Source organism: Mus musculus, chromosome 10 (assembly GCF_000001635.26).
Source record: "Mus musculus strain C57BL/6J chromosome 10, GRCm38.p6 C57BL/6J".
In the NCBI taxonomy this organism is placed as follows: domain Eukaryota; kingdom Metazoa; phylum Chordata; class Mammalia; order Rodentia; family Muridae; genus Mus; species Mus musculus.
Genome location: NC_000076.6, coordinates 82,281,881 through 82,306,911, shown reverse-complemented (window position 1 = coordinate 82,306,911; position 25,031 = coordinate 82,281,881). Strand labels below are relative to the sequence as shown.

General features: G+C 42.0%; 1 protein-coding gene across 2 annotated transcripts in view; it reads left to right on the top strand.

The window, feature by feature from the left end:
* LOC102635990 overlaps window positions 1-24,798 on the top strand; it is a 34,468-nt gene extending 9,670 nt beyond the window's left edge. The window contains exons 2-5 of one of the 2 annotated variants that reach the window (XM_006514362.2): window positions 8,289-8,374; window positions 8,954-9,046; window positions 10,052-11,248; window positions 11,426-24,798. In XM_006514362.2, the coding sequence (XP_006514425.1) occupies window positions 8,289-8,374; window positions 8,954-9,046; window positions 10,052-11,248; window positions 11,426-24,698 (14,649 nt within the window). In that variant the 3' untranslated portion in view covers window positions 24,699-24,798. Of the gene's footprint in view, window positions 1-8,288; window positions 8,375-8,953; window positions 9,047-10,051 lie in introns of both variants that reach the window. The other variant, XM_006514360.2, reaches the window with a different exon arrangement.
* The last annotated feature ends 233 nt before the right edge of the window (window positions 24,799-25,031 follow it).

Genomic DNA, 25,031 nt, shown 5'->3' with positions numbered 1-25,031 from the left:
TCCTGCCATCTACTACTCTTGGGTGAATACCCTTCCTTTTGTTCTAGAGCGTTTAGGTGTGTTGTCAAGCTGCTAATGTGTGCTCTTTCTAGTTTCTTTTTGGAGGCATTCAGAGCTATGAGTTTTCCTCTTAGAAATGCTTTCATTGTGTCCTATAAGTTTGGGTATGTTGTGGCTTCATTTTCATTAAACTCCAAAAAGTCCTTAATTTCTTTCTTTATTCCTTCCTTGACCAAGGTATCATTGAGAAGAGTGTTGTTCAGTTTCCACGTGAATGTTGGCTTTCTATTGTTTATTTTGTTATTGAAGATCAGCCTTAGTCCATGGTGATCTGATAGGATGCATGGGACAATTTCAATATTTTAGTATAAGTTGAGGCTTGTTTTGTGACCAATTATATGGTCAGTTTTGGAGAAGGTACCATGAGTTGCTGAGAAGAAGGTATATCTTTTTGTTTTAGGATAAAATGTTCTGTAGATATCTGTTAGAACCATTTGTTTCATAACTTCTGTTAGTTTCACTGTGTCCCTGTTTAGTTTCTGTTTCCATGATCTGTCCATTGGTGAAAGTGGTGTGTTGAAGTCTCCCACTATTATTGTGTGAGGTGCAATGTGTGCTTTCAGCTTTACTAAAGTTTCTTTAATGAATGTGGCTTCCCTTGTATTTGGAGCATAGATATTCAGGATTGATAGTTCCTCTTGGAGGATTTTACCTTTGATGAGTATGAAGTGCCCCTCCTTGTCTTTTTTGATGACCTTGGGTTGGAAGTTGATTTTCTTAGATATTAGAATGGCTACTCCAGCTTGTTTCTTCATACCATTTGCTTGGAAAATTGTTTTCCAGCCTTTCATTCTGAGGTAGTGTCTATCTTTTTCTCTGAGATGAGTTTCCTGTAAGCAGCAAAATGTTGGGTCCTGTTTGTGTAGCCATTTTGTTAGTCTATGTCTTTTTATTGGGGAATTGAGTCCATTGATATTAAGAGATATTAAGGAAAAGTAATTGTTGCTTCCTATTATTTTTGTTGTTAAAGTTGGCATTCTGTTCTTGTGGCTGTCTTCTTTTAGGTTTGTTGAGGGATTACCTTCTTGCTTTTTCTAGGACATGGTTTCCGTCCTTGTATTGTTTTTTTTCTGTTATTATCCTTTGAAGGGCTGGATTCGTGGAAAGATAATGTGTGAATTTGGTTTTGTCATGGAATACTTTGGTTTCTCCATCTATGGTAATTGAGAATTTGGCCGGGCATAGTAGCCTGGGCTGGCATTTGTGTTCTCTTAGTGTCTGTATAACATCTGTCCAGGCTCTTCTGGCTTTCATAGTCTCTGGTGAAAAATCTGGTGTAATTCTGATAGGCTTGCCTTTATATGTTACTCGACCTTTTTCCCTTACTGCTTTTAATAGTCTATCTTTATTTAGTGCATTTGTTGTTCTGATTATTATGTGTTGGGAGGAATTTCTTTTCTGGTCCAGTCTATTAGGAGTTCTGTGGGCTTCTTGTATGTTCATGGGCATCTCTTTCTTTAGGTTTGGGAAGTTTTTTTCTATAATTTTGTTGAAGATATTTGCCTGTCTTTTGAGTTGAAAATCTTCATTCTCATCTACTCCTATTATCCGTAGGTTTGGTCTTCTCATTGTGTCCTGGATTTCCTGGATGTTTTGAGTTAGGATCTTTTTGCATTTTGCATTTTCTTTGATTGTTGTGCCCATGTTCTCTATGGAATCTTCTGCACCTGAGATTCTCTCTTCCATCTCTTGTATTCTGTTGCTGATGCTCACATCTATGGTTCCAGATTTCTTTCCTAGGTTTTCTATCTCCAGCGTTGCCTCACTTTGGGTTTTCTTTATTGTGTCTACTTCCCTTTTTAGGTCTTGGATGGTTTTATTCAATTCCATCACCTGTTTGGTTATGTTTTCCTGTAATTCTTTAAGGGATTTTTGTGCTTCCTCTTTAATGTCTTCTACCTGTTTAGCAGTGTTCTCCTGTATTTCTTTAAGTGAGTTATTAAAGTCCTTCTTGATGTCCTCTACCATCATCATGAGATATGCTTTTAAATCCGCGTCTAGCTTTCCGGGTGTGTTGGGATGCCCTGGACTGGGTGAAATGGGAGTGCTGGGTTCTGATGATGGTGAGTGGTCTTGGTTTCTGTTGTAAGATTCTTACGTTTACCTTTCGCCACCTGGTAATCTCTGGAGTTAGTTGTTATAGTTGTCTCTGTTTAGAGATTGTTCCTCTGGTGATTCTGTTACCCTCTATCAGCAGACCTGGGAGACTAGCTCTCTCCTCTGAGTTTCAGTGTTCAGAGCACTCTCTGCAGGCAAGCTCTCCTCTTACAGGGAAGGTGCACAGATATCTGGTGTTCGGACCTCCCTCCTAGCCGAAGATGAAGGCCCAAAACAGGACCTTTCCCAGAAGCTGTGTTGCTTTGCCCTCTCACAGAAGCTGTTAGCTTCTGTAGTCCACACTCTCACCTGTGCAGACTACTTTCCGCGGAGTCTCAGAACCAAGATGTCTTCCGCCGATGCTGAGGCAAAGCCCTCCAGGGCTGGGCGGACACCTGTCCTCATGCCGGGAAGGTGGCCAGATGTCTGGAGCCTGAAAGGGTGCTGCTTCAGAAGCTCTGTGGCTCCCGCCTGTCTCAGAAGCTGTTAGCTTCTGTAGTGCACACTCTCACCTGTACTGACTCAATTTTTTCCTTTTTTATTAGATATTTTCATTATTTACATTTCAAATGTTATCCCCTTTCCTAGTTTCCCCTCTGAAAATCCCCTTCCCTCTCCCCACCTCCCCCAGCTCTCCAACCCACCTACTCCTACTTCCTGGTCTTGGCATTGCCTATACTGGGGCATAGAATCTTCACAGGACCAAGGGCCTCTCCTCCCAATGATGACCGACTGGGCTATCCTTTGATACATATGCAGCTAGAGCCATGAGTCCCACCATGTGTTTTCTTTGGTTGGTGGTTTAGTCTCAGGGAGCTCTGATGGTACTGGTTAGTTCATATTGTTATTTCTCCTATAGGGCCACAAACCCCTTCAGCTCCTTGAATGCTTTCTCTAGCTCCGTCATTAGGGACCCTGCACTTCATTCAGTGGATGGCTGTGAGCATCTACTTCTCTATTTGTCAGGCACTAGCAGAGCTTCTCAGGAGACAGTTTTATCAGGCTCCTGTCCGCCAGCTCTTGTTGGCATCTGCAGTAGTGTCTGAGTTTGGTGGTTGTTTATGGGATGGAACCCCAGGAGGGGCAGTTTCTGGGTGGTCATTCCTTCAGTCTCTGCTCCGAACTTTTATCCTGACACTTTTATTCTTTTATATTAATCCTGATAATCCATGAGCATGGGAGACCTTTCCATCTTCTGAGATCTTCGATTTCTTTCTTCAGAGACTTGAAGTTCTTATCATACAGATCTTTCACTTCCTTAGTTAGAGTCACACCAAGCTATTTTATATTATTTGTGACTATTGTGAAGGGTGCTGTTTCCCTAATTTCTTTCTCAGCCTGTTTATCCTTTGTGTAGAGGAAGGCCACTGATTTGTTTGAGTTGATTTTATATCCAGCTACTTCACTGAAGCTGTTTATCAGGTTTAGGAGTTCTCTGGTGGAATTTTTGGGGTCAGTTATGTATACTATCATATCATCTGCAAATAGGGTTATTTTGACTTCTTCATAAGAGAGCATCAGATCCTCTGAAACTGGAGATACAGTTATAAGCCACCATATGGGTTCTGGGAACCGAGCCTAGGTCCTCTGCAAGAGCAGCCAGTCAGTGCCCTTAACTGTTGAACCATCTCTCCAGCCCCCTCACATTTGAATTCTTAATTCACTCAGAGTCCATCTCTGAATCCCATATTAAGAAAGCATCCACATTATCTCATTATTAATTGCCATCATCTTAGTTTCTTTTCTGTTGCTGTGACAGAACAACCTCACAAAAGTCACTTCATTGGGGAAGGGTTCATTTCAGCTCTCAGTCATTCAGAATTATGGTCCATCCCCCCACCATGTGGGGAGAAGAAGCCATAACCTTAGGAACTTCTTAAGGTAGTGATTCACTGTACATCTGCAGTAAAGAAGCAGAGAGCAATAATGAGTCCAAGCTGCTGCTCACATCTGTTTCCCCTCAGACACCGTTTAGGATCCCAGTCATAGAATGGTGCCACCCAGAGGCACCTCGAGTCGGTTATGCAGACAGTTCCCTGCAGGCATGCTCAGAGGCTCATCTCCAAATGATTCTGGACTTTGACAAGTTGACATTTGTCATCATAGCGGTGCATGCAAGTGTTCTCTTGCTGCTCTGTGGCGCTCTCTTCTTAAGCTGTCCTATTGTCACATGTAAGTGAACTTGTCTCAGAGCTGGTGTTTTGTTTTGTTTAGAGACAGGCTCTCTTTTTGTAGCCCTGGGTGTCCTAGAACTAATTATTTAGACCAGGCTGGCCTTCAGTGCACAGAAATCCTCTTCCTCCTGATATTTGGGACCCTTTAAAAATTTAATCCCACCTGCCTGTTCCTGTTATTAACTATGCTTTTGTAGCTATTTGAATTTTTGGTCCTGCAAGTCTCTCCCTCTCTTCTTATTCTCCATTAAGAAGGCCTCAAAGTAGAATTTAACTTGGGGAGGACTGACATTTTTTATGTTAAAATCTTCCCAGCCAAGAGTCTTGGATATCTGTCCAATTATGCAGATTATTATATATATATATCCTGTGTTAAATGTTTATAATTTTATATATAAGGCCTTCTGTATTATTTATTAATTCAATACTTTGATATTTATACTTTTTATTAGTATAAAGAATATATTTTATTACTTTAACTGTTATACAGCTTTTACTGAAGTTAAAAGGCTGTATGTGTGTGTGTGTGTGTGTGTGTGTTGTCTTGTTTTAGTTTTTGAGATAAGATCCTGCTTTATAGCCCCGACTAGGCTGGTGCTCACTGCTCACTACATAGTTTATCACAAACCTGTGACAATACTCCTCCTTAGCTCAAGTGTTGTTATTTCAGGCATGTGCCTCTAGATTCAGAAGCTATTAATATTTATAAGTTGTTTTGGATTCATAAATTTGGTGAAGTATACTGTATGCACTATACATAGCTTGGTTTGGTAGGGTTTGCCTGGAATCTCAGCACTTGGGAGGCAGAGGCAGGAAGATCAGGAGTTCAAGTTCATGTTCAGCTAAATAAGAAGACCAAAGCAGCCAAAGCTATATGAATCCTTATTTCAATATAGCAACAAAGGCAGGGCAGAGTGGCCCATGCCAGTAGCTTGTGCTGGAAGGCAGGCAGAAAGATCAGGAATTCAAGGTCACCTTCAGCTGATTAACAAACTTGGGGCCAACCTGGGCTACATGAGTCCTTGTCTCAAAAACACAAATCAAACAATATGTATGTGTGCATATATTAGATTTGTTGGAAATGTCTATTACCATCACTTTTATAGCCATTGGTTTAATCAAGTAGTGTATGTCTTCGTAAATTCTGGTCACTTACATTGCATTGAGGAGTAGACTTTCCACACTTATGGGACATTTCAGTGAAAACATATTCTGAGCTCGTTCTTCCTCACCTGATGAGCAGGCATTTTATAGCCACCATTGGCCTAAATAACCATCAGAGAAAGAAGGGGGGGGGGAGAGAGGAGGGAGGGAGACATAAATAGATTTCGAGTAGCAGATCACTGTAGGGAAATATGTATAAAATAGTAAATTATGGCTGGATTCAAAGAAGCCAAGACAGAAGAGAGCTCTTAAAGTCAAAGAGTGAGAAGTTGGGACTGGAGATATGGCTCAGAGGTTAAGAGCACTGGCTGCTCTTCTAAAGGACCTGGGTTCAATTCCCAGCAACTACATGACAGCTCACAGCTGCCTGTAACTCCAGCTCCAAGGAATTCAACTCCTTCACACAGGCACACATGCAAGCAAAACACCCATGCACATAAACACACAGGCACACATGCACGCAAAACACCCATGCACATAAACACACAGGCACACATGCAAGCAAAGCACCCATGCACATAAACACACAGGCACACATGCAAGCAAAACACCCATGCACATAAAATAAAAATAAATGAAAACTTTAATAAGAGTATATATTTTTAAAAGAATGAGAATTTTATGTAGGCTGTTTGGATTCAAAATTCATGGATCTGAAGCACAAGTTTGCATCAGTAAGAGCTGTCACTAGGCAGATATTCTGTTAGGAGCATCTTGACTGTAAGGTTGCAGTTTTAGAGAACATAAAGATAAACCTGTGTACATACTGAGGCATACAACACACATGTGATTCATGAAGAATAGTGGTTCTCAACTTTCCTAATGCTGCAACACTTTAATCAAGTTCTTCACGCTCTGGTGACCCCCAACCATAAAATTGTTTTGCATCATAGTATAAATAAACTGTTTTCTGATGGTATTAGGTGACACCTGTGAAATGGTCCTTTGACCCCCAAGAGAGTCATGAACCACAGGTTCAGAACCACTGATGTAGAAGGACTCTCCTGTGATACATGTAGTCTTTGGAACTGTATTTATCTCCACCAGTCAGAAATCTAACAGGAGTAATTTTATCTCTGTATCAGCATCTTCTTGACTGTGTCCTCTGATTATGTGGCACTCTAAGAATCTTGATTTTCTTTTTTTTTTTAAATGAGATTTTTATGTGGGACATTTCTTTGTCCCAACACTGTTACCAACACATTTTTTTTAACAGTCTGACAGTGAAATGAGTTAGGACCTCAACGTAGCCTCTAAATTTTCACTGTTGCTTTCAGTGTTTCCAGTAGGGTCTCTCTCTCTCTCTCTCTCTCTCTCTCTCTCTCTCTCTCTCTCTCTCTCTCTCTCTCTCTCTCTCTCCAATCATTTCAACCAGAACCTTGTAAAAGGACTTCTTTGAGATTCTATAAATAACAACTCAGGAAACATAGGTTCAGGAGCCTTTGAGTCCATGTTCTAAAGAAAGCAGAGAAAAGTGGAGTTTGTATGGGCAAGCAGTTCTGGCTGTGGAGTGCTGGGGAGGAACAGGATTCATGTGACCAATAGAAGACAAAAGAAAAGCATCTACACACCTAGTAAAATGTCCATAAAACAGGAGCCAAATACCTACATATATGTGTCCCAAGTCTCTAGTCATCTGGTTTGTTTCAGATGTCCACAGTACAGGGTAGAGGTGAGCAAGTTCCCTAAGCAGCAGCATGGGACAAGAAGAGGTTCCATCAGTAGCTTCTTGAACTCCATTTTGAAAAATATTCAACTGAAATTTTATTCTAACCTTTTCACAGAGGATAAAGTCTACATTTTAAAAACATGCAGGGTTCTATCCAGTATCTGTAGTTATTTCATCATGAGGGTGTTTCCAGATTACTCAGGTCTGCAATATTTGTAGATCGTGTGGAGATATAGATGCAGAAGGATCATAGGTAGACATATTAACTGAGATTTCACCACCAGTTTTCTTTTGCTTTGTATCTTTACTTTATGGTTCCAGCACAAACAGATGTTATTAAATAATGCATGATTAAGCAAGCATAAAATAAGTTTTAAAAAAAAATCTATCAAAACTACCACTAGATTATTTAGCTCTGTGTTACTAAATCATAGACATACCAAATGCTCCAGAATTGTCGTCTAGGCTCTTTAGACATTGATGCCCTGACGCAAAAGGGAGGAGTGTATATTTGCTTTATTTTAATGGTGACAAATGTCATTAGTACTCTTAAACTGACTAATGGCATTGCTGCAAAGTCCCAGAGTTTACTACTTTCTAGGAAGACATTACGGAATAGAATTGAACTTCTACCACCAAGCTTCCCCTGCTTCTCACCTTCTCAGCCCCATCTCCCACACCTCAGCAAAAGTTCACCTGAAAATTGTAGCAGAGCTCCAGACCTTAGCACAACTCACTCCATGATGGAAGTACCACTCAGCACATAGATAACACCACCTACCAAAACTAAAACAAAGGCCCAACCCATCAAAGTCCATAGTTCTGGGAGTCTCAAAATGTACTAGTCTCACTTTTTGGCTTCTGCTTCTGGCTAATTGTTCTTGTTAACTGAAGTATGTCAACACAGAACATGGTTTTCGTGCTTAAAAGGTCATCCTGAAAAAGGCTTGGGGTTACACTTGGATCCTGAACATCCATTGTAGTTGCTGGGTGGCGAATAAAGACTTTTTGTTGGCATAAAGCTATGTCCATCCAGTCTTCTCTGGTGAATTCCTCACAACAAAAATTACAATATGTCATTTTCAGTGATGTCTTGCTTGCTTATAATGTTCTTTTTCACCCAGAAATCAGCTGACTCTATGAGATCTATCACAAATAGAAATTTGTGGAAAAACTATTCTACTCTGTCTAAGGAAATTAATCTGACAAGGTAAGCAGAGTCTGTCTTCAGACTGTCCTACTGACTGTTCATGTCAACTTGATACAAGATAGAATCATTTTGGAAGAGGGACCCTCAATTGCTCCTTCCAGATTGCCCTGTAGGCAAGTCTGTGATGCATTTCCTTAATTGATGATTGATGTGGGAACATCCAGCTCACTGTGGGTGGTGCCACTCCAGGCTGGTGGTCACAGGTGACATAAGAAGGCAGGGTGAGCAAGCTATGAAAGCAAATCAGTAAAGTCTCTGCATCAGCTCCTGCCTCATGGATCCTGCCCTGAGTTCCTACCCTGATTTCCCTCTGCAATGGAGTATGACTTGAAAATTGGAAGGTGAAACTAACCCTTTACCTGCAAGCATTTTATGGTCATGGTGTTTCATCACAATAGAAACCCTAACCTCGACATTACCTTAATTATAAGTGCTAGAAGTATAAAATACCTGGTACTTTTACTTCATTTACTTTGAGAGCAATTGTCTCGTTCCTAAATTAACTTTCTATTCTTATTGGTTAGCTTACTGGTACGTTGATATCACTTCAGTTCCACTAACCTATCCTGCTGTGTCCAGTATTTCAGGTCTTCCTATGGGCTGGACCCAGGACTATATATTCTCAATAGAAAAGAGCCTTGAACAGATCTTCCAACATCTGGAAAATGCAAGGTCAGGAAACAGAGTTTCTGGGTAGAGGGTAGAGAAATATTTAAAATAAAAGAAAGGAAGGAAGAAGAGTAAAAGGGGGAGGGAAAAGAAAAAATTGAATATAAACAACTAATTTTTGAGATTTATTTATATTTTATGTGTATGAGAGTTTTGCATGCACGTATGTCTGGGCACTACATGTATGCCTGGTGCCCTCAGAGGCCAGAATAGGGTATGTGATTCCCTGGAACTGGAGTTCCTGATGTTTGTGAACAACCATGTGGGTGCTAAGAATCAAACCTGTGTCTTCTGGAAGAGCAGTCACTGCTCTTAACTACTGACCCATCTCTCTAACCCTCAAAGCAGTGAAGTTGGTTTCTTTCTTTTTTTTTAATTAAAAATACATTTATTTATTTATTTATAACTTTTTTTTGTACGTGTATGTACATGTATGCCACATGTTTGCAGAGGTCAGAGGGCAAGTCACAGGAGTCAGTTCTCTAACATGTAGATCTTAAGTATTGAATTGAACTCAGGTCATCCAGCTTAATGGCAAGATTAATGGGAACTTGTGTGTGTGTGTGTGTGTGTGTGTGTGTGTGTGTGTGTGTGTGTGTGTGTAAAACTTATGTGTTATTCCTTGGATCTATCCACCTTGTTTTTGGAATAAAGACTCTCAGTGGGACTCACTAATTAGCCTTGACTGGCAGTGAGCCCCAGGGATGTGCTTGCCTCTGCTTCTCCAGCACTGGGGCACCACGTGTTTTTATTACCGTGTGTGCTCTCAGGATAGGGCACAGCTTCTCTATCTGTGTGCTGTGCACTTCACTGGCTCATCTCCCTTGCTCCTGGTAGAGGGGTTCTTTACGGAAATAACTGATGCTTATGAACATCACCCATTTTCCACCCTCACCTCCCTTAGACCAAAAATATTTTGGACTTGCAATGACCACTCTCTTTCTTTGTCCTAATTTTCCCACTACTGATTCCAAATAAAATAAAATAAAAAATTCTCTTTGTTTTCAGCTCAGCACTTATGGAACTGAATTTTCCAGAATCCTATGATACATCTTCTTCCTCCATCTCTGACACTATGGCTCAGGAGAGTGTCCCACCTTGCTGTTACTGTGAAAATGAGAAATGTTCTACTGACTACAGCATATGCTCTGACTCCTCCAACAACAGCTCCATCCTGTCTTATCTTCCAATCTTTCCTGAAAGTACAACTTGGCAAATCCAGAGCAATAGTGCCCCCTATTCCCCAGAAAAGGAATTGTCCGTGTCCAGAAACAGAAGCACACCACTGCCTACCTTTCAGCTGATGGATACTGAGAAGTCAGATCTTTCCCAGAATTTTGCAGTCCTTCCTCCCTTACAGGATATTCCATCAATTCATCTCCATGTGAACATCGGGGTGAATTCTGGAATAAATAGGACAGAAGCAAGAATGTCACAGCCACTTACCTCCAACAAACAGTTAGAATCTGAGAATGACCACCAAATCATTAGATGCAATCCTTTAGTTATATCAATGGATGCACCATCTTCCAGAAATGTAGAAGTTAATGCAATTCAGGAAGAAGCCTCTTTACTGAAAAAAGACCCAAAGCATGTGTTAAAGCTGAATACAGAACAGAGGGTCACAGGTCTTCCAGAAGAAAGGATAAAGTCACATAAGGCACAAGGAACTAATGTGGAGCTGACACCCAAGGCACCATGTCCAGCCACAGACAGCATAAAGGTCACTCCGATGGCACTGCTTCAGGTTATGGATTTAATGGGAATAATCCCAGATTCACATTCAGAGATAACAGACTCTGTGGGGGAAACAAAAGATAAGACTGATTTATCACAGCAATCACACCAAGTTGAAAAAGTGATTATACCTCCCGAGTCAACAGTAGCAAGTCCTGAGCATCAAATGAGGGAATCAAAGAGTATGGCCTCAAAACCAGATAAAATCACAGATATCTCCAAAGTAATCCCTGTAGCACTGTTTAATATTGTGGATTCTAGGGGGCTGATTAATGAATTATGTTCACATGTCATAGAATCAGCAGGAATAGCCCCAAAGTCACAACACCAAGTCACAGAATCAGTGGGGGTAAATACATTGCATAAGTATCAAGCTGTAGAACCAGCAAACCTGAGTCTGGGGCCACATCATACAGTCTACAATGCTGAAGAATGGATTCTGCAGCCTCAGCATAAAGTCACAGGAACATTAAACATGGACTCAGGATCACAGAATCAAGCCAGGTTTACTCCTAGTTCACCCCAACCTCCACAGGCACCATCTAAAGTCCCGGACTCATCAAGGATGAGTTCAGAGCCATCAGAGAATGCTCTTAAGGTAAACTCAGTGGTACAGGGGTCACCCATGGAAGTGATCACAGAAACATTAAACATGGACTCAGGATCACAGAATCAAGCCAGGTTTACTCCTAGTTCACCCCAACCTCCACAGATACCATCTAAAGTCCCGGACTCATCAAGGATGAGTCCAGAACCATTAGAGAATGCTCTTAAGGTAAACTCAGTGGTACAGGGGTCACCCATGGGAGTGATCACAGAAACATTAAACATGGACTCAGGATCACAGAATCAGGCCAGTTCACTCCAACCTCCACAGACACCATCTAAAGTCCTGGACTCATCAAGGATGAGTCCAGAACCATCAGAGAATGCTCTTAAGGTAAACTCAGTGGTACAGGGGTCACCCATGGGAGTGATCACACCACTACAAGATGGTTTGACTGCTCAAGCCAAAGAGTCTCCAGAGTTGCCTTTTGTGTCCCAGGTTCAAGTCAGAGACTCCATAGGGATGACAGTACATCAAGGCACAGAGAATGTGTCATCAACTCCAAAACTGCCTCATCAGGTCATGGACCCTTCTGAGTTCACCCCTTGGCACCAAGACTTAGACTGTTCAGAGGTAAGACAAAGTCATAAACTGAAAGAACCTGTGGGGTTGACCTCTGACACCTGGCCACAAAGGAAGAATCCTACAGAGAGAGCACCATCACTTCAAATAACAGCCCCAGGGGCACCAGATCAAGAGACAGTACCTATAGGGATGAGACAACAGCATCAACTTACAGAATCTGAAGTAGTGCCAGCTACTCTGAAACTTGAAGAAGTGGAGTATTTGGGAAAAAACACAACCCCACAATCTCAGATTATGGAGTCAGTGGACTTACTCCCAGAGTTACAGAATATAAACTCTAAGAACCTAGTTCCAGATCCAAGATTGAAAGGTATGAAACCTGTGGACATATCCAAAGATTTAGTTTTAATTCCTGAGACCCTGGTGGAAACTATGAAAATTGGTGAGTTACCCACACACCTTTATGCATCAAAATCTTCAGATGTGAGCCTCAACTCAAATTATTCTTTCCCAGAACCTGAAGAGCTGACTGAACAACAGCAAGCCTCAGAAGCAGGGGTGACTTCTGACACTTGTCATCAGGTGGAAGAGTCTGCTGAGTTGACACAATCATCAGAAGGAATGACTCCAGCACTACTCAGCCAAACCTCAGAATCTATGGAGATGAGCTTACCACCACTCCAAGATAAACCAGAAGTGATGGTCCCAGAACCACAGGCTCCGGATGTGAACTTTGCTCATGTGACACCAGAACCATGCTCAGAAGTTATTAACCCATTAGAACTAAGTCTACCTGAATACACAGAAAGCACCGAATTGGCATTGCCTAAAGTTGATGATACTCAGGAGACTATTGTAGAAATATATTCAGAAATGGGATATCAGGAGTTGAATCTAGAATCAAGTGTGCAAATTGAGGAATCAGAGTCATTGGCAGAAAAATTGAAATGTGAAGAATTAATCCCTGAACCATCTGTACTAGTTGTAGAACCTATGGAGTTAACTATAGGACCCACACCACATATTATAGATGTGATCCCAGGGCCACAGCTCCACAATGTAAAGTCTATGCAGATAGACACAGGATTCGAGTTACAAAGTGAGTTATCTGTGAATTTACCACAGCCGTTATCTATAGGAGTGGTAGATCCTGAAAAGGCAAAACCAGAGCCAGGGCTACAGAGTTTGTCACCAAAGGAGTCAGTTGAGGGAATACAGATTCCAAATGTGAAATCCATGGATTTGAATCTGGACCAAGAGCCGCCAAGTGTCAAATCAGGATTGATTCCAGGGCCACAACTGCAAAGTGTCAGATTTCCAAAGTTATATCAAGGGCTACTTCTTCAAGGGGAAAATCCATCAAATTCTATCTCGGGCCCCCTACATTATAGTGTGAAATCTGATGAAGCAATACCATGTTCCCCAATGCCAGAAATCAGATCATCTGGTTTTATTCCGGGGTCAAAGGTTCCAGAACCACAACTACAACATGTGAAATCTATGGAAGTAAATCTAGGACCATGTTTGCAAGATGTGAGATTTTCTGATTCGATCCCCAAACCCAAGCACCATGGTTTCAAATATACACAGTTCATACCAGGTTTTCCACTTCAAGAGAGTACATCTCAGGGATTTATGCCAGAATCATTTTTACCATTAAGCCAAGAGCCACAGTTCGAAGATAGGAAGCTTGCTCTAGCTACACAAAGATCGGAGTTTCACAGCATGAAAAATGCAACACAAGCCTCTGAACTACAGCGTTCATGCGGGATATCTGAGGAGGTCAACATAGGACCTTGGGAACAAGATACCAAATTTTCTGAGCTGGCTTCAAGACCAAAACTTCAAGGGGTCAAATTTGGGGAGCAAATCTCAGGGTTGATGTTTGATAGTGCAAGTTCTATGATTTCAGAGTTAGGGATGCATGACTCCAAATTGGCAAAGATGACTGCAGGGCTACAGGATAGCAGGCATCTGGGTTTTAACTCAGGGCCATGGCTTCAAGATGTCAAATTTTTGGATGAAATACCAGGAACTCCACCTCAAGGTATGAAAACTCCAGAGCTAAACTCAGGGCCACACTTAGAATGTATAAAAATTTTTGAGTTGACCACACAGCCAGAGAGGCAAGGGATGAAGCCAGAATTGATAGTACAAGAGTCCCCCTTTCAAGTTGTCACAGGGAATCAAGAACCAAGCTTTGAAGACAAAATGTCTTATAAAATGGTACCTGAGCCACAGGTGCCAACAGCAGAAACAATGAAATTGGCTACTGAGAGACACTTAGCAAATGTAGATCATTCTGAGTTGATCAGAAGCCCACAGACCCAAGGCATAGCATCTTCTGAATTGATTGAAGGACAACTTTTGGGACATATAAAACCTGTGGAGAAGAACACAGTCTCAAAACAAGAAGCTCTGACATCTGTGGAATTAACACCAGGGCTACATTTGGGAGACATTAAATCTACAAAGTTAAAGTCAAAGTCAGAGATAGAGCATGCAGAATATATGCTGTCAACCCCGGGGATGCATGCAGGAGATAGGAATCTTGAGCTGCCTCCAGGCTCCAGCTTGAAGGGTTTAAAACCAAAGTTACTACCTTCAAAGCCAAAAATAGAAGATAGGAAATCTGTGATCTTAACTGTAGAAGAATGTCTCAAGAGAATAAAATCCACTGTGGTATCCCCAAGTAATTCCCTAAAAAGAGATATTAAGTCTGTGAAGTTGATTCCAGGTTCAAAAATTCAGGATTTGAAAAATAAGGGGTTGGCCCATGGTACACATGTTCAAGATGTAAATGCCATGGACTTGAAACTTGAACCAAAGAAGCAAGGGGAGAGTCCTGTGACTTTTGTACCAAGGATGCTTTTTCAAGAGAAGTCTATGGAGGTGTTTCAAGAGCCTCAACTGCAAGGTATGAAACTCAAGGAACTGACTTCACAGCCACAAATGCAAGATCAGAAACCTGTGATCACCTCATGTTTGAAACACCAAAGTCTAAAACCTGTAACTGTAGCCAAAACACAAGGGATCCGAGGAGTAAAATTTGTAGATTTCACCTCAACACAACAAGGGTGTCAAGAGATGGCACCCATGGACTTAAATCTTAAGTCTAGACAGGATGACCAGATAACTGTAAAGTCACTGGAGTGGAAAGGTGGGATTTTCGACCAACAGAAAAAACAGCTTGAATCAGAAAATACATTGCCCATGGAGTCAGATCAAGAACCCAAACCTGCAGATATGACACCCATAGAGATCCAATCTAAACTACAATTCAAAGATACAGCCTCATTTGAATTGGCTCCTGAGCCAGTTGTTCAAAGTGTAAAAGCTAAAGAGTTCCAAAATGAACTACAGGTGCCAAGTATGAAACCTTGCCAGTTGATCCCAGTGTCCCAGATGCACCAAGAGAAAGCTGTGGAGTCAACGTTGGACCCACAACTTCAAGGTGTGGAAACTGTGGCACTAATTACAGAACCCCAAATTGAAAGCACAAAGTCTATTCAATGGATACCAATATCTGAGTTTCAAAGTGAGAAAGGTATAGGGTCAAACTCAAAGTCACAGTCTCAAGAAGCCAGACCCACAGAACTGAAGCCACCTGTGCTATGGAGAGGTATGAGGTCACCTGAACTGACTGCCAGGTCAAAAATTCAAGGAGAAAAATCTGTGGCATTTCATCTTGAGCCACAGTTACGGGCTCAAGAACCAAAAACGTTCAACTTGACTTCAGAGCCACAGCCTCAAGCCATCACAACTGAGGAGCTAAACAAAGAACTACAGACTGAAAGTGTAAGATCTGTCCAGTGGCTATCTCAACAGGAGTTCCCCAGTGTGAAGTTTTTAAGATCCAAAAGTTGGTCACCATTTCAAGGCGTCAAATGGACAGAACAGAAACCCTCCATAAAATTGGGAGGTGAGGAGTTGATGACAAGGCCCAAGACAGAAGGTAAAGCATGTGACCCAACCTTAAGGTCAATGATCAATAACATAAAATCATTTAAACCTAGGTTCCATGTAGAAGACAGGATCTCTAATGAATTGACCCCTGGGATAAAGTCACAAGTATGGAAACCGATAAAGTCATCCCCAGGAGTACAAAAGCCTCAAGATATGACATCTTTACTGTTCAAACAAGAGTCACAGTCTTCAGAAGCAAAATCTGGGATATTAGGCCAAGGGTCACAGTCACCTGAGCCCCAGTGGCAAAGTGCAAAATGTTCTGACTTGATACCTGAAACAAAGTCCCAAAATATGAAATTTAAGTTAAGTTCCAGCCTACCATTGAAAAGTAAACCATTTACTGATTTAATCATGGAGACCAAAATTCAAAGGGTTAAGCTAGACTCTAGACCCGGGCCACAGTCCCAAGGTATAAAAGCAGATTCAACTCTGAAGACAACGCCTCAAAAAATTGAGATGGAAGACTGTGAATCAGGCCCACAGCTACAAGATCTGAAATCTCTGAGGACGATCATGGGTGTAAAAGTCCTAGATGTCAAGTCTATGAGCTTCAGTCCTAGACCACACTTAGAAGATATGCCATCTGAAGTCATCACAGAGAAGAATGTTCTTGGTATGAAACCAGTAGAAATCAAACCTAGTCCAAAATTACAAGGTGAGAAACCTGAGTTCACCCCAAAGAAGTTGTTTTTAGGCACACAATCTATAGGACTGCATTCAGGCCTTAATTTGCAAGACTTGAAATATCCCCAGCTGATCATGGGCATGAAACTTCAAGGTGTAGACTCTATGGAACAACACTTGACAAATATAAAACCTTCGGAGGTGATTACACAAATAAACTCTCAAGGTGTAACATCAGTGGACTTCGATTCTGGACCACAGACACAAAATAAAAAGCCTTCTGAGTTGTTTCAAGGGGGAAAGCTCCAAGATATGAAATCTATAGAGTTTAATCAAGGCCCAAAGTTACAAAGTATGACTGTGGAGTCAATACCAGAGACAAAGCCCCAGTGTGGGGAATCTGTAAAGTTAAACTCAGGCCCTCCATTGCAAGATCAGAACAATTCTAAGTCAACTCTAGGGACAAATCTTCAAGATGCAAGATCTCCAAAGATCAATTCTGGCCCACACTTACAGGGTGTAAAGTCTTCAGAAGGGATTTCAGGGGACACAGTTCCAAAAGAAAAACCCATGGCTTTTGTTTATCAGCCACTGGGGCAAGATGTTGAATCTTTTAAATGGATTTTCTCTAAGGCACTTGATGGGAAACCTTTGCAGTTCAAGGTACCCTCTGAGTTACAGGACAGGAAACTATCTAAGTTAAAACCAGAATTATATCTTCAAGGTATGAAGCCTGGGGCTTTCAACCTTGGATTGAAGTTGGAAGATGTGAAAGCCAATTCTACAAATCCGCAAACAACAAAGGATAAAGAGATCAATTATGATACAGACTTGCAGGTTGTAGGATTCTCTGAATTGGCCTCACCAATTTATAATGTGGTACCTTCTGGACTAAAAGCCACAAATCAGAAGCAAGATGGGAAGCCTCACAAATTAAGTCAAAAGCAACAGCTTCAAACTATGAAATCAACAGTGTTCAATCATGAGCCACATCTGCAACAGATCAAGTCATCAGACTTATGTACAAAGCTTCAAGACCTGAAATCAGTGGAATTCAACTCAGAGCAACAGTTGCCAGATGTGAAGCCCTCTGAGTTGGGCCTGGGAACAGGTACACAGTCTTTAGGGTTCAACCCTGGGCCACAGTTTCAAGAGCTAAAATCTTCTGCAGTGAGCACAGAGGTCAAGCTGCTAGAAGAGTCATCTTCGGAATTCAAGCATGAACCTAGATTGCACTGTAGGAAACCCTGTGACTGGAGTCACAGTAAAAATGTTATGGCACCCAAAACCGAGATACAAGATGTAGAATTATCTGAGTTGCACCCTGGTCCATACCTTCAGGGTATACACTCTAAGGAGTTCGTCCCTGGGTCACACTTGGAAGATCTGAACTCTGCTTGTACTCCCAATATAAATTCTCAATATGTAAATTCCAGTGAGTATATATCTAGGCCATATTTGCAAGATACAAATTCCTTTGCATGCATTCCAGAGCCAAACGCTCAGTGTATAAGCTCTGAGTGCAATCCTGGAATACATTTGCATGGAACGAATTCTTCCTCATGCTTTTCAGGATCAAAATCGCAATGTGTAGATTCTACTGGGAGCAACCCTGAGTCACATTTGCAAGACATAAATTCTGTTGAATGCACCCCAGGGCCAAGTCCTCAGTGTGCAGATTCTCCTGCATACATCCCAGGGCCAAGTCCTCAGTGTGCAGATTCTCCTGCATGCATCCCAGGGCCAAGTCCTCAGTGTGCAGATTCTCCTGCATGCATCCCAGGGCCAAGTCCTCAGTGTGCAGATTCTCCTGCATGCATCCCAGGGCCAAGTCCTCAGTGTGCAGATTCGTCTGCATTGTCCCCAGAGCCAAGTCCTCCATGTGTAAATTCCACTGAGTGCAATCCTGAATCATATTTACAAGGTGTGAATTCGTTTGTATACACCTCAGGGCAAAATCCTCTGTGTGAAAATACTAATAGGTATAATCTTGGGCCACTTTTTCAAGGTATGGATTTTTGTCCATTTCCATCACCACAAATTCTGTGTGTAAATCCTGTTTGGTGCAATACTAGAGTACATTTTCAAGATATAAATTCTTCTGCATGTACTCTAAGTCAAGAATCTGAGTCAGTAAATTCTATTGGCTACAACTCTGGGACACATTTACAAGCTCCAAAACTTCAAGAACAACACTTGAAATATTTGAAGTCTGAATTAACTCCAGGGTCAAACAATTTGGGTATAGCACCTATGGAATACAACACTTGTCCACAAAGTCAAGATACGAATTCTTCTGGGTTTAATCCTGAGTCAAAACCTCAGTGCATAAGTTCTGTAAAGCCCAGTTCAGGGCCACATTTGCAAAGCATAAAGTACTTTGAATTAGACCCTGGTTCAGAGTCTCAAAGTACAAAATCTGTTCTGTTAAACTCTGGATCACCTTCTCAAGGTGTGGATTCATCTAAATTTATGCAAGGGGCAAAGTTTCAAAAGATCCCACTTTTGAAGAGCCAGCTTGGATCATGGCAGCGAAGTACAGAACCTATATTTACTTTGAGGCCTCAGTCAAATGGTGTGAATTCTATGATTTTACCAAAGTTGCCTCCTGAAGATAGAAAGTTTCCAGAGAAGAGTACACAGACATTGTTTTGTACAAATGCTGTAGAACTGACATCTAGCTGTGATCTGAACGACTCGAGAAGCAGGATGTTTTCGCCAGAACCTTGTTTTCAAAATGTTGAGGTTGTGCAGTTGAAGCCAGCGTCACAGTCTCAAAGTGTGAGTTCTTCAGAATTTATGTCATGCCACAGTTCACAACTTCCTATGTCTTCACTTGCACCAAAGCCATGTTTTCAAGATACAAACCCTAAGCAGCTGAGGATAGGATCCAAACAGGAAAGTCTGAATTGCCAACTATTTCCTTCAGAGGAGAAACCAATGATGGTATTGGCACCACAGTCCACCAGGAAGCTCTTAGCAGGACCAGCACTGACTAGTGTCAAATTTTCAAATTTGTCACTGAAATCACAGCAGCAAAATACAAAATCTTTGATATTAACTTCAGAGCCAAAGTGGCAAGGTGTAAAACAGGTGAAATTGTCATCAGTGTCTCTGCCAGAACCTGGAAAATCTGTGGAGTTAGCACCAAAGTCAATTCTTCAAAACATGAAATCTAGGCACCTAATGCCCCAGACAATTGATCCAGTCACAAAATCCACTAAAGTCACATATAGACCAGAGCGACAGGTGGACTTTGCCGAGATGAGCATGAAGCCTAGGTGTCAAGTCCCTAAATCAGTGAATTTTACTTCACCACCAATTTATCACGATATGGGATCTTTAGAAAAAACAAAGGGGTTGGAACATAAAAGCACAGAAATGATGGAGAAATCTGTGAGCTCCAAACCAACAGATCAAGTCAAAGAATCATTAGAGATGCCCCTGAAGCTTGATCTTCAAGTACCAGAATTTTTTGATCTGACTCCAACACTAAGTGATCAAGATTCAATATCCTCAGAACCAGACCTACAGAAAAGCTACCAGATCCCAGAAACTCCTGAGTCACATTCATCATCATGGCCTCAATTTCAAGATTTCAAGAAGTTACAGATAAAAGAAGTTACAGAATCTGATAGAGTGACCCTCAATGTCAAGAGTCATGTTGTAGACATGATAGAGGTGACTTGTGAAGCAAGACAGGAAGGGAACGAATTTCTTAGAACGACTCCAAAGCCAGTAAATACAGAGACTGGATTTGTAGAAAAATCTCCAAGGCCATGTCCTCAAGACTTAGGACCTCTGGGGGTGGGCTCTAAGAAAAGAACTCAAAGGGAACAATCTGTAGTATCAACACCAAGGACATCCTGTCACATCCCAGATTCTGTTTCAGGAATAACACCAGGAGGACCTCAGATTCCCAATTCTAAAAATTTGGCCTCTACACTGTGGCTGCAAAAAGAATCCTCTGAGTTGTCATGTAAGCAAACCAGTCAAGTTGAGGGAAATACAGACTCTGTAGAGCTCACCTTTGGTACACAGCAGCCAGGAGAGATAGCAGCTAAGCTAACAAAACCTCAGAATTTGAACCTGGAAAATGCAAACATCACTACAATAGAATCACTGGACCAAATGACAAACTTTGTGGGAACTAGTCCAAAGCCACAAGATCAAGTAACAGAATTTACAAAGGCATCGCTTCCAGTTTCTCAATCAGTTGCCCTCCCAAAAGTTTCTGAATCTGTGGAAGTGACCCCCAGAGTTATGAAGTCTGTGACGATTCCAGAGAGTACCCCTCAAAAGTCAAAATACAATGATTTGACTCCCAGAATACATGATATGATAAGTTCAGGATTTGCTCCAAGCCTTTGGCTACAAAATGTGCAATCCAAGAAGTTAATCATAGAGCCAACACATCAGGTTCTAGAAACAAAACGACGGACAAGCTTTCGAATTATAAAAACTGTATTAATTCCCAAACCACTGGTTCTGATTGTAAAATCTGAAGAAGTGGCACCAGGACCATGTGCTCAGGCTGTAGAACCAATAGGACTCTCCACAAGATCAAGCATTAAAGAAAAGGAGTGTTTGAATTTACACCCAAGACCCCATCTTCAAGACCTGGTAAAACCTATGGAGTTAACTCCAAGGGCAGATATTCAAGTGACTTCTGCAGAAGTAATATTTCAGCAAACATCTCCCCTTAAGGAACCTACAGTGTTAATTCATGAGCAAAGGCTTCAGACTGAAAAATCCCTAGGCCTCAAAACAGAATCTCCTAAAGAAATGAAAATCAAGGATTCGAATCAAGAATTGATGTGTCAGAATAAAGACTCAGAGGTGACCACATCAGCAAAATTACAGGCAGAGAATTACTTATCTAGTTTCATACACAGCTCTTCAATCCCATTTCTTTCAAGTGTTGACAAAACAACTGAATTAGGGCAACTTCAGGGTTCTGGGGTGCCTGAAGTTTCAAGAACTTTCGGTACGGAAAACCTTGGTGTTGATATTTTGCAGTCTTCAAAGCCCTATTCAGACACTATTATAATAAAATCTTCAGTTCTTCCCTTGGTCCTTCCAAATCTACCCTCTGATAAGACAGGAGACACCAAGGGAACCCCCTATCCTGAGATCTGGGGCATGAATATCTTATCTAAGGAAGAAAGCGTAAAGGAAAAAATGGAGGAATTCCAAAGGTATTCTTCATATTCATTCAAACTACTATCAGAGGAGTTACAGGAAGGATTAGGGGCTCGAAGAAGCTCTATCCGTTCTTTCCTGGGCATACAACAGAACATCTGGGAAAGTCATGTCTGTAGGCAGCGACTACCTAGGAAATATCTCTCCAGTATGCTAATGCTGGGTAATGTCCTGGGAACCACGATGGAAAGGAAGCCTTGTTCTCAATCATTTTTAACAGAAGGATCCACTATGGACATCTGCCAATCTATTCAAAATTTATTTGGGGTTCCAGCTGAACTAATGGAATTTTCTCAAAGCCTGCAAGAGAGAGTTCCAAGGACCATTTCTCAGACTTCAGTGGTTAAAAACTATATTCAAAGACATATTTTATGTCACAGTAATGAGAAAAGAATGCCTTTAAAGATGTGGACACGTGGCTCAACATCTTCTATAATACAGCAATACTCTGGTACTAGATTGGGAGTAAAGAAAACAAGCTCTAAGCTCAGCGATATATTACAGAAAGTCACTGAGCATGTGTCTGTCTCATGTAGCGGAGCCGGGTTTCCTGCCTTGATGAAATCAGAGTCTTCTCTTGAGATACTTTACACTAGGGAAGATTCTGTTTCCAGGAAGCAGAGTAAAATTTCACCATGTGGTTCACCTACTAGGACTTTTGAGTCTCAGCATTCCCTCAAGACAAGTTCTCTCTCCCAGTCCAAGAGTGATATCTCAGAACAGTCCCAACTGCTAAAAGGACTACGGCTAAAAACAGCAGGAAAACTACTAAAAAGTCAAATACCCCACAATGTTCCTCTGCCTCTAGAGTCAGGTCTTGTCCTAAAGTATCCCATCTGCTTACAATGTGGCCGATGTTCAGGATTTAATTGCTGTCATAAGTTACAGTCTGCTTTTGGGCCATGCCTGCTTATCTACCCACAGCTCCACCTTTTAAGCACCCCTGAAGGCCATGGTGAGATTCGGATGCATCTTGGATTCAGATTACAAACTGGGAAAAGACCTCGAGTCTCAAAGTATCATACAAGAAACCAAGCAGATCCACGGAAGGGTGCGGCATCACCATCAAGAAGGAAAGATAGATTCTCTACGCTGGTTTCCAAGAGTCCTAGTCCTAGAAATTTCCAGTCCAGTTCTTCCCTATCTCCTGCTTCTGTACAAGTCCACACGCAGCAAAAGCAACGGCACAGCCATAGTGTGGCAGGAAAGACAACAGCCAAAGACTATGAATTCTGTCAGGTTCACTCTGTATCAGAGAGTGAGTATGGAAGCATCCAGGATGAAAGATTTGTTAAATCAAGTCTCAGAAAAACCTCTGCCTTAACATATCCAGTGAAGAAATCCAAGGAACCTAAAACACTAAACACAAGGCTCTATGAAATCAGTACAAGCACAAAAGACAGTCATCATAGAACAATGAGGGGTCTGTCAAGCAGAATTGAAACCACCCAGATGAGCGATGTTTCTGCCAAGAGACAACCTAAGAAATCCTCCCAGTCCAAATTCATCCAACTGCTTTTTCATAGCCTAAGGCAGGCATTCCAAGCAGCACACAGAACTGTGATTTTTACCAGCAAGAAACTTAAGTACAAGATGAGGCCAGACAATTTGTGGTCAATCAAAAACTTGCCCCCCAAACAAAAAGGGAAGGACCATTGTTTAATGGAAGATAGCAAAGGAGCCAGGACACCAGTTGTCAGGCACATGTCAAAAAGCTTAACCCCCAAGCAAAAAGACAAGTTGCAGGAAGCAAGTGAGTGCTGTAGACCAGCTCAACAGGCCAAACAAGCGAGCTCTCTCCTCCCCAGACCCTTGAAATTGCAGACCACCATGGTTTGTGGAAGAGAGGTCTTTAACCAAGCTACTTCAGCCCCAGAACCTTTCAAGAGAGTTCAATATGTCTCCAATATAGCAACGAAAAGTTGTAGTGATGACGTATCCAGTCAAGAGTCTAAGAACTGTTCTAATGTAGGAGTCAAATTTCATGTCCAAGAGAGGATTGTATCTAATCCCCTCTTGAAGGAAACCCTGCAGAGTCACTTTGGAAAGAAACCCATAAACCAGGAAGAAGAACAAGGCTTCTTCGGGGAGAGAACCCTACCTAATAAGCCATCTGAAAGGACCCATCACAGGCTTCTTCAGAGAACTCATCGGCAAAGTCTCTCTGAGAGGAGACATCGCAGTCCCTCCCAGAGAAACAGTCTTAGCTCCTCTGTAAGAACCTATCATAGTCTCTCTGACAGAAGCCATAACAGCCTCTATAAGGGGAGAGGCCACAGTCCCTCAAGGAGGAGCCCTGGAAGTCCCTCAAGGAGGAGCCCTAGAAGTCCCTCAAGGAGGAGCCCTGGAAGTCTTTCAAGGAGGAGCCCTCGAAGACCCTCAAAGAGGAGCCCTCGAAGACCCTCAAGGAGAAGTCCTTGCAGTCCCTCCGGGAGTAGCCATCATAGCCCCTCAGGGAGTAGCCTTCGAAGACCTTCAGGGAGGAGCCCTCGAAGTCCCTCAAGGAAGAGCCATCGAAGACCCTCAAAGAGAAGTCCTTGCAGTCCCTCAGGGAGTAGCCATCATAGTCCCTCAAGGAGTAGTCTTCGAAGGCCTTCAGGGAGGAGCCCTCGAAGTCTCTCATGGAGGAGCCCTCACAGGTGCTCAAGGAGGAGCCCTTGTAGACCTCTAGAGAGAAGAGGACACAGTTCCTCTGTGAAGAAGAGTCTACACAGTTTTTCTGAGAGGAGCCAACAGAGTCCCTCTTCTCTGAGATGCCTCAGTCCCTCAAAAAGGAGCCATGTCAGTTTCATGCGGAGGTCACTGGGTAGTTACTCAGAAAGGAGCATTCCCTCTGTCTGGAAAGAACATAGTTGTAGATTAAGCCAGTACAATTCTGTGCCCTTCCTTGGGTTGGCTAAACAAGTCTCTGATGGCTGGAGTCCAGCGGTGCCTGGCCTCACTGCATTTACATCTTCCTGCCAGAGCCTTGAGAAGCTGACCACCTACTGAGCTTACCTTGCAACAAAATCCAGCTGAAATGAAGGGATGGGTTTTGGGGGTTTGCCTATATAAACGCAGACTGGAAAATTAAAATTTGAGCCATGATCAGAGAAACTTTGTCTTGGCTAGTTATTTCTCTCGTCCACCCATCCTATTTCATCCCCAGCTCTCCTTCCAGGTGTCCCCTGTTTTCCATGGCCACTGGATGACTACACAGATTGTCTAAGCCCAGGCTACACAGGCATTCTTCCAAACTCATCTACCATCATTCTGAGAGAACTCAGTATAGTCCCTCTCAAAGCAGACACAGTCATTGTGAAAGGATGCACGGAAGTCACTCTG